Here is a 10,997-nt window from a genome sequence, read left to right on the forward strand (position 1 = left end):
TGGGAGGCAGACGGCATTGTGGGCCGCAGGAAACTCAGGCTACCGCAGAACGATTTTTGTGAACGCTGGAGTCGTTCGTGCAAATGTGGCCCAAGGATTGAACGCGTAAAGCGCAGATCGTTCACGTGTGTTTGCCGGAGTGTGCGACGGATGTATAATATCTTACTAGCATTGATGGTGGATTAGTCATGGCTTAGGAGGAGGACGTTTGTTTGAGTCATCCACATCATGAGCAGCGCTGCAAAATACAGCATTGCTAATTCATTCTGATTCATTATTTAATTCAGCATTTGAAAAAAGGGAGTCAAAGTTGTGTTTCCATAATAAAATACACATTATTTATGCATTTAAAAAGCATACTTATGAAAATGTTTCATGTGTTTTTTTTATGCAAAATCTGATGTTCTTCACAGTAAAAAAAAAGAGAGAGAAAATGATTCTCAAATTGTGTTTCTGTGATAAAATGCATATGATTTATGCATTTAAAACTCATGATACTGAAACGTTTCATGTGTTTTTTTCATGCCGTCTCTGATGTTCTCCAGAGTAAAAAACTCTGTTTTTATTCATTCTGATTCATTATTTTAATTCAGCATTTAAAAAGGGAGCAAATGATTCTCTAATTTGCATTTATTTGGTCAAAATACAGTACAGATAGTAATTCTGTATAATTCAAATTCAGTATAACAGTGTGATTCTGATTCATTATTTAATTTGGCATTTTAATAAATTATTCTCAAAGTTGTTTCTGTGGTAAAATGCGTATGATTTATGCATTTAAAACACACCAATTGTTATTAATTCTGATTTATTTAATTCAGTATTAAATCTAGTATATGTGATTATAATGTATATGTTTTATGCATTTAAAACTCATTATTGGTGTAGAAATGTGCTTATGGAAATATATTGCCCTGGCAAATCTTTGGTGAATGTTGCTGCAACATTTCGTTTTTATGCAATCTCTGATGTCATCCAACGTAAAAATAAAATGCAGTGTTTATTAATTCTGATTCATTATTTAATTCAGAATTTCAAAATAAGAGAGCAAATGATTCTCTAAATTGCATTTATTTGATCAAAAATACAGTAAAAACAGTAATACTCAACAGTAATATTCTCTATTCTTATTAAATAAAAAAAATTATTCTTGAATATTGTTTAATGATGAAATGCATATTATTTATGCATTTAAAACACATGTAATAACTTATTAATTTTGGTTCATTATTCAATTTAGCATTTTATAAAAGGGGGTAAAAGATTCTTAAAGTTGTGTTTCTATGATAAAATGCATATGATTTATGCATTTAAAACTCATTATTTGTACTGAAATGTTCTTATGAAAATATAGTGTCCTGGCAAACACGTTTCATGTGTTTTAAGTGTTAAACAATGCTTTGTTGAATTTTATAAAACGGAGAGTTCCGGTCCTTGATTCTGATTGACTGAGCCGCGTTCGAAGCTGTTGTAAATGACTCTACAAAGTAACATACACCTTTGTTGCAACATTAGTGAAACCTTACTACGTATATGGAATAACCATTTTATAAAAGCAATAAGCCCCTTGAAGCCGTGGTTTACAGTGAATTTATAACAGCTAAGGGGTTTTTAGACAATCCACTTTGCGTCGTAACAACGCCCCTTAGCTGTTATGAATTCACTGTAAACCATGGCTTCAAGGGGCTTATTGCTTTAGTTTGCTAAAGTTTACCTACATAGTTTTTCTAGGACGCGTTATTTTCCAACACACTAAAAAAATTTATGTAAGGTTTACTTTGAAACAATTTTCACTCAGAAATTGCTAGTAAATTTAATAAGTAACTACAAAGAATCGGCAAGTAACGCATTGAATTAAACGTGAAATTTCGAAGTCGTAAGACTGAAATAGTATTTTCTTGTAAAACGTACTCTAATAATCTTTGTTGTATTTACAACTTAGAAAAATAAACCTTTATGGTGTTTGGAGTTTTTGCAAATTGTCCGTTGTTCCCAAAATTTTTCTGCGATTTTGTTTGGCACAAATTTGCTAAACATTAAGCCGCACGTTTGTCTTGCTGCTGCAGGGCTGGAGAGCATATTTTGTTATAAGTTGAGGTTAAATTGTTGGAATCAGTGTGATAATTGTCGATTTGGTGATTTTGATTTTGTCAGAAACGAGAGAAGAGAAAGCATGAGAAGATCCTGAGTGAGGAGTTTTATCCCGCCATCACCAACCTGAACCAGTTCCTCCCGCCGGAGCACGGCATCGAGTACATCGCCTGGGACATGGCGCGATACACAAAGAGGTGCGTACGACTGTCGTAAAGTGACTGTTTTTCAGGAACTGATATAATATACACTACTGTTCAAAAGTTGGAGTCAGTAAGATCTTTTAATAAGTCTCTTCTGCTCATTTTCTGATCGAAAATACAGTAAAAATTGTGAAATATTTTTACTATTTCAAATAAATTTTCAGCATCATTACTCCAGTCTTCGGTGTTTTATTTTTCAGGATTCACAGATGAATAGAAAGTTCAAAAGAACAGCATTTATTTGAAATGGAAATCTTTTGTAACATTGTAATTGACAGTAGAATTGTAACTTCTCATCTGCAGTAAACTGTGCAACGTGTTGGATCGTCTCAGCATGATCGCTGAGAATGTGGTCAAGAGGACGGGATTCTTCGTTAATCGACCTGACTTTTATTGCCACACGTTACGTCCTGATGAAAGGTAAATGCACACGCTTAAATGACCTTTACAACAAAACATCCGTTTGTTTAAGATGAGAATAACTTGATTCCACAAAAGCAGAGTCTGTTTCAGCAGCGGTGTGACACACAAAAGGTGGAAGGAATAAACAAATGAATCTAAGATTGTGTAAATAATGTTGTTTAATAACAAATGTGTCTCATTTAAATTCACATTTATGTGATAGAAATGGCTGTTCTGTCAAGCATCTGTTTTTAAATGCAAATCGTTTGAAGAATATTCTGCAAATGTTAGCCACAGGGGTTTATCAGAACACTATATTAAAAGAACAGTTCACCCAAAAATGAACATTTGCTGAAAAAAATGCTCACCCTCAGGCCATCTGAGATGCAGATGAGTTTATTTCTTTAACAGATTTGGAGAAATGTAGCATTGCATCACTGTCTCAGCAATGGATCCTCTGCAAGTGAATGGGTGCCGTCAGAATCCAAACAGCTGATAAAAACATCACAATAGTCCACAAGTACTCCACACCACTGCAGTCTATTTATTAACGTCAAACAAATCCATCAAGACAATTTTGAAGAGTCCATAATCCATAATAACGCTTCCTCCAGTGATGCAACAGGCAGTGATGTAGAATTCGTGGGTGGAGCTAAACAGGCAGTGATGTAGAATCGGTGGGCGGAGCTAATCAAGCAGCACTGTGGAATCGGTGGGCGGGGCTAATCAGGCAGTGCTGTAGAATCGGTGGGCGGGACTAATCAGGCAGTGCTGTAGAATTGGTGGGCAGAGCTAATCAGGCAGCGCTGTAGAATCGGTGGGCGGGGCTAATCAGGCAGTGCTGTAGAATCGGTGGGTGGGGCTAAACAGGCAGTGATGTAGAATCGGGGCTAAACAGGAAGTGATGTAGAATCGGGGCTAAACAGGCAGTGATGTAGAATCGGTGGTAATCAGGCAGTGATGTAGAATCGGGGCTAAACAGGCAGTGATGTAGAATCGGTGGGCGGAGCTAATCAGGCAGTGATGTATATATTTAGCTCCTGAAGATCTGCAAACTTCCAGCATTGATTTTTATTTCACATGAATCTGTTTCTGCAAGGCCTTGATGCTAACAATGCTGAGTGAATGCTGAAAATGGATCAGCTAATACTCCTAATACTAAGACTCCAACTAATATACCGAGCAAATTTTCTTCCGATGAGCTGCATATGTGTACAGTGCTTCAAACACTATTTCTGTCCTTCTCATAAGAGCCCAGAAAGCCTCCCGTCTGAGGTAAATGCAGCACTTTTGTTGTTTCCCAGCTCTTGTTGTTGTAAAGCGCTAATGGTCCACGTGTTGAAGCACTTACTTGTTTTCAAACGCACGAGGTGAAAGTTTGAGGCGAGCAGCGGGTCTGATGATGGAGATCGGCTGTCAGAGCCTCGTTTGCTTTAAACGACTCTCTCTGTTGTTCAGGTGGGGAGATCTCGGAGGGAAGGTCACACCGAATGGCAGGCTACAGGTTTGTCTTCCTCAAAATCTGCTGCATGTTGGTGCTCAATCTGGTCAAGAAGTGTCCAATCAGAAACAAAGTGTTTATCGGACCGACACATTAAACCAGCAGTCACACGCCGCCTGATTTTACGTTGTTGTTTAAATGTAGATGCATTCTGTCAAAGATCTGTCAGTGCTTTGTAAAATTCAGTAAATTATTCTTTATCACTGTAATGATTTTTTTTTGTAAAAATTTCCAATGGGTACAGATGAATTAACCATTAAGAAGGCATATCCCGTTGTTTGCATACATTTTTAGTTATTTATAAAATACAAAAAAAAATTTTTTAAATGTGTTTAAAACTCGTCTTAAGACATGTTTTCTTAGAGAAGCCTTTTTAATCAGTAGGTGTTGAACAGATTCACATATGTTTTATGCATTTTAATTCATTGTTGTAAACACACACACACACACAGATCAATATATATATATAATATCTATATCTGTCTATATTTTATATATACTGTATATATATATATATATATATACTGTATATATATATATACATATATATACTTATAGAACTAAAACTAAACTAAAACATTTTGATCTTAAAAATCAAATGCATGTTAACTGATATAAAATATAAACTAAAATGACTAAAACTATATATAAAAACTATATAGACATAAAAAACAAAACCACTAGATATAAAAAACACACAACAGAACTTCTAAATATTTCACTAAAATTAAAATGAAAACAGAATAAAAATATATTCAAAATATGAATATAAACTATTATATATATATACACACACACACACACACACACAAATACCTTTGTTTGCGTATGTTTTTAGACATTTAGATACATTTTTATTTAATAATTTTTTTCTCATATTTCCACATAAATTACCCATTAGGAAAGCATATACATCCATATTTACCTTTGTTTATTTGTAAATATTAAAAAAAGTGTTTAAAATACATTTTGATCACTAGGTGTTGAACAGATTTACTTCTGCTTTTTATTTTGTTTTATGCATTTTTAATTCCGTTTTTATTCCTCTCTTTTTTTTAAAAATCTGTTGTCCATCAATTTATTTGTGCTTTTTTTTTATGTATATTTTTAGGTTCTTGTAATTGCACTTTGTGTTTTTTAAAGTGCTTTGTAAATACATTTGAACTTAAATAATGTATATGTTTCATGCAAAGTGTGCACTTTTGAGGTCAGTAAGATTTTTTAAACGTTCTCTTCTGCTCACCAAGACTCATTTATTTCATCAAACATACAGTAAAAATTGTGACATATTATTACAGGTCAGAAATCATTTTTTGTGTTGTTTTGACAGACGGGGGTTTTGAGGACGAACTGCGTGGACTGTCTGGATCGAACCAACACCGCTCAGTTCATGGTGGGTAAATGTGCTCTGGCGTATCAGCTCTATGCTCTCGGGATGATCGACAAACCCAAGCTTCAGTTCGACACGGACTGCATCAGGTACCTGCGCAAACACACATTACAGCAGGCAGACGCTCTTCTCCATCGTGCTGATGTTGTTTATGGTGTGAGCAGGTTGTTTGAGGAGCTGTACGAGGATCACGGCGACACGCTGTCTTTACAGTACGGAGGATCTCAGCTGGTGCATCGGGTGAAGACGTACCGTAAGATCGCGCCCTGGACGCAGCACTCCAAAGACATCATGCAGACGCTCTCGCGTTACTATAGCAACGCCTTCTCAGGTAAACACCTGGATGCTGCTTTCATGCTGGTTACGGCATGGTATTATGTTCAAAGATTCATGGTAACATCATGGTACTCAAGAAACATTTATGATTATTATCAATGTTGAAATATATTAAATAAAAAAAATTTAATTAATTAATGTATTCAAGGGTGCATCAAGTTGATCAAAAGTGACCGTAAAGACATTTATAATGTTATAAAAGATTTCTGTTTCAAATAAATGCTGTTCTTTTGAACTTTCTATTCATTTGTAAATCCTGAAAAATAAAATGCATCACCGTTTCCACAAAAATATTGGGCAGCACAACTGTTTTCAACATTGATAATAATCAGAAATGTTTCTTGAGCAGCAAATCAGCATTTCACAATTTTTACTGTATTTGTGATCAAATAAATGCAGCCTTGGTGAGCAAAAGAGACGTCTTTCAAAAAAAAAAAATATATATATATATATATATAAACAATTATTCCAAACTTTTGACCAGAAGCATATATATTTAATTAATTTATTTTATTTTATTGTTTATATTTTTTGAAAAAAATTTTTTTAAATGTTTTTATTAAACTTTTTATAAACGGAACAATATACACACAACATTTCCTTAAAATATGAATGCTTAAAAAATACTAATAAAAAAAATTGATAAATAAATAACCATACAAAATGGAAAAAACAAAGACAGCTTAAATAATATTAAACAAAAAAAATTATAAAAACAAAAAAACGTTAATAACTTAAAATAAATACAAATACAATAACTACAAAAAGCCTCTGACAACATTTCTATGTCAACCAAATATGTTTCGATTAGTGCCCAGTTCTGTTGGAAAATGTCAGATTTTAACTGTAAATCTGCAGTCATATTCTCAAATATATATGTATCTGATTCAGTCTCTGTATCCATTCTGTCAGAGTAGGTTCGTGCATCTTCAACCAATTCACAGTGATTATCTTCCTAGCTGCCGTTAATAATATATGTAGTACAAATGGTGGGATTATTCTTTGCATTTCTGATATAATTTTTCATGATTAAGCACATTTAAACTCCAGATTCTCATTACAGTCATGCAAAAAAAAGATTTTCAATAATTATTCATAATTTTTCTGCACACCCATCCATAGAAATGTGTGTATTATGTAACATTATGTTAATGTGTCCCGTTTCATAAGTTAATGATGGTCTGGAGCTGGAGAGAGAGAGAGCGGGCGAGAGACCTGTGTGAGCCATTATATCCTCCACCCACATTCTCTCATTCTCTCCTTCATGAATTATTCATATCTGCCTTTGTGCTGATGGGTCGCTTTGTGTGAATTATAATGATTCGATTTATAAACAGCCGATCTCACATGTTATTGGCCCTGTGCAGAGCTGAATCCATCAGAAAATGTGTGAATGCGCCGCACGCAGTGGATTATTGTCAGGTTTTGCTGGATTTCCTGAAATCACTTTGCAGTTGGACATCGTTTAGTTTTTTCATGTTTATTGTGTTCCATTTATTGTATTTACAGACATGATTGAATCTTTTATGTGTCGTCATAGCAACAACCCAGTTCTAGTCTCCGTGGTTACAGCGTCTCCAAACTCGAATCCCATTGGTTGCTAGTGAATATTTTTGGGTCACACGGTTTGTTTACCCGTAATTTTGCGTTTGAACGTTCACCGCGTCATCGCGTTCTCGCGGGAGTTTGGTTTGCGCACACAAATTCGCATGTTGTATTCTTAATTGCTTCATGTTCTTATAATAATGTTAACGTTATTATTTTAGGATATGAGTGAAACCTAATGTAACCCTGAAATGAGCTGTAAGAGTCTGTCTCTGTGTGTGTGTGTGAGAGAGTGTGTGTCTCTGTGTGTGAGTGTGAGTGTGAGTGAGTGTGAGTGTGAGTGTGAGTGTGAGAGTGTGAGAGTGTGAGAGTGTGAGAGTGTGAGAGTGTGAGTGTGAGTGTGAGTGTGAGAGTGTGAGGGAGGGTGAGGGTGAGAGTGTGAGTCTGAGTGTGAGAGTGTGAGAGTGTGAGTGTCGGTGAGGGTGAGGGTGAGAGTGAGAGTGTGAGTGTTGAGTGTGAGTGTGTGTGGAGAAAATGAATTAGTGATGCACCACAACAAAAAATCTTGGGCGAGATGAGAACTTAGCACTGGGCTGAAAACCAAAAATAAGTATTGGAAAAACAAAATCAATTCTAAATATGATATTTTTTATATTGTATTTTTATCTGATATTGTTTATATTTTATATATTATCATAATATTTTTATTATTAATTTTTGTTATGTTTATTTATTTATTTTAAAATCCCCTTTAGATATTAAAACTGAATTTTGGCTAATATAAATATAAAGTGAAGCTTTACATTTTTAACCCATGAAGTGCTTAAGAATTAAAATATTAATGTTTTTTTTTTTTGCTGAATCATTCATAACATCTATGCCTTAACTTATGTTTGTAAAGAAATCAAATCATATATATATAATTGAATTTTTAAGTAGAACTTTTATATTGCTTAACTCTTTAGGTGTTTTATATACATACATATATATATAGAGAGAGAGAGAGAGTTTTTTTTTTTTTTTATATATAATTTTTTAAAATATAAATTTTTATGTTGCACAACTATAAGATGTTAAAACTGACTTTTGGCTAATATAATATTTTAAATTTTTCCCCTATAAAGTGTTTAGGAATTCAAATATTAATACAATTTTTATTATCTATTTTCTGAATGATTTAAAACCTTTATGCCTTAACATATTTAAAAAGAAAAAAGAATGAAATATAATTTTAAAATATATATATTTTTGTATTGCTCAACTCTTTAAATGTTAAAAGTTATCTTAATAACATTTTAATTATTTTAATAATTTTAATTTTGCTTCCATTTCGCACGGAAATGATCAGAAATCATTGATTACATTAATGATGCCGTTTTTGTCTCCATGCCAGTGTTTCTAATATCAGATTTTAAAGTGACCATTTCTTTACAAATTGTAAATTAAAATAAATATAGTTAAAAGTGTAGTTTTGTAGAATAGCTAATTTTAGTTAGTTATTCCTCAACACTTTATCTGATGGTTCAGCTGAACGTTTAAGTCATTCTTGGCTCTTTTTTGACAGACTTAATCAAAACGCTTGGCCTGTCAGGTTTGATTCAGAGCTCGACGAGTCCAGAGAGACTTGTTTTTTTCTTTGACATGAACAGAGAGATGAAGTTATTGAAAGAGCGAGAGGAATGGATGAGTGGTTCGTTTCTCAGTGTCACCTGTCATTATAATCTTCTCCTGCTCTGCGCTTGTGATTGTCAGACAGAATGGATGTTATTGAGGCATTTAGCGCGTCCCGTTCGCTAGAGGACACCGCAACATCGTCTGGAGTTATTCAAGGAGCAGTTCACCCAAAAATGACAATTACATCTTCATTTACTTGCCCATAGCACACGTGCATCACAGAGACCTGAAAATGTGTGTTTTACGGCATTTTAAAGGCGGTTCCTGTCTGATTAAATAATATATAGTAATTTATTAAATATTAAATATTATAAAAAATATTTTATTATTATTATAAAAAATATATATATTTATATATATTAAAAATATATATATAATTATATTATATTATTATTATTATAAATATTATATTATTATTATAAATATTATTAAATATAAATAATAAAAATATTATTATAAATATTGTACAATTTTAATAATATTAAATAGTTAGAAAATATACATTTTTCTAATATTAAATAGTTAGAAATTTTTATTAATGTTTTTATAAAACTGCATTTTAAATGATTTTTTGATTGATTGAAATGATTGAGATACTATTATAGATTTTATTAATATTTTGAGTTTTTATTTATACTTTCAGTTTTAATTTTAATAAATGTAATGGAAATGTAAAAATAAAATAAAATAAATAATAAAATATAAAGTAATATAAAATACTCTTTACTAATTATTGTAATTCATAAATCTAATGTAAATTAATAATAATAATAATAATAATAATAATAATGTAAAAATAAATTATTAAATTTTAAAATTAAATACAATTAAATTAAATTTTAAAATTAAATACATTTAAATAAAATGAATAAAATAAAACAAAATATATATCATTGTTATTTTAGTATCATTGATATGCTTTAATAGTTTTTATTAATAATTTGAATTTACGTTGACTTTGTTTTTTCAAGAAATTAAAATGTGTTTTAATGCCTTTAATTAACTATAATATCCCTACCTGTAGCTCATAAATCTTTTGTTAAAATGTCTGCCAATTGGAAAACTGTAATGTAATGTTCAAATAAAATAAAATAAAACATAATAAAATATAAAACATTTTACTCTTCCATGTAGATTTGCTGGACGGTCAGGCGTTTCCATGTGATGTTTTGTGGATGAACGTGTTAATTAATGTTGCTCATCTCGGTTCTCATCTCAGCTTTATTTAATTAGAAAGATGCTGAAATGGCCTGAGGGATAACAAGGAACGAGTGTAATTGTGTTCACTGCTTGTCGATTAACTCTTGATTACGCTGGCCGCGGCACATGCAGAGGACCATCGCTCAAACACACGCATGTGCCGCGATTATCAACCTTTAACCTGTGGATATTCTCAAAAACAAAGTCCTGGCAGCTGAAAACAGACTCAAACACTGCTGTGCATCTGATTCTGTCATTGTTTGGCGCTCTCACATGCTCTCACTGTGATGATCAGGTGATTTGCAGTCTCTCTCAGCTTCAGTTGTAGTGGTTTGTTTTTATTGGCATCTCAAAAATGGTTCATGTTGCTGAAGCGTTTGTAGTTTGGCTGCGTACAATTAAAATTAAAAGACAAAAATAAGTACTATAAAGTAAAAAATCACTTTTCAAACAAGTAATATTTACAAAAAAAATTCATTAAATCAATAAATAATATTAAAGAAATTAATAATATTAAATTAAATACAATTAAATTAAATAATAAAATACAAATTAAATAAAATAATAAAATAAAATACAATATAATGAATTTAAAAAATGTGTATATATATAAATATATATATATATGTGTGTGTGTGTATATATATATATGTGT

General features: G+C 32.1%; 1 protein-coding gene across 1 annotated transcript in view; it reads left to right on the forward strand.

Moving 5' to 3' along the window:
* fig4a (FIG4 phosphoinositide 5-phosphatase a) overlaps positions 1-10,997 on the forward strand; it is a 45,768-nt gene that overhangs the window by 27,836 nt on the left and 6,935 nt on the right. Inside the window, exons 11-15 of the mRNA XM_016538186.1 lie at positions 2,155-2,288; positions 2,598-2,714; positions 4,155-4,200; positions 5,528-5,676; positions 5,752-5,958. Of these exons, the coding sequence (XP_016393672.1) occupies positions 2,155-2,288; positions 2,598-2,714; positions 4,155-4,200; positions 5,528-5,676; positions 5,752-5,958 (653 nt within the window). The remainder of the gene's footprint in view (positions 1-2,154; positions 2,289-2,597; positions 2,715-4,154; positions 4,201-5,527; positions 5,677-5,751; positions 5,959-10,997) is intronic.

The sequence above is a fragment of the Sinocyclocheilus rhinocerous genome, unplaced genomic scaffold (assembly GCF_001515625.1).
Source record: "Sinocyclocheilus rhinocerous isolate Xijiao unplaced genomic scaffold, SAMN03320098_v1.1 scaffold936, whole genome shotgun sequence".
Lineage (NCBI taxonomy): Eukaryota > Metazoa > Chordata > Actinopteri > Cypriniformes > Cyprinidae > Sinocyclocheilus > Sinocyclocheilus rhinocerous.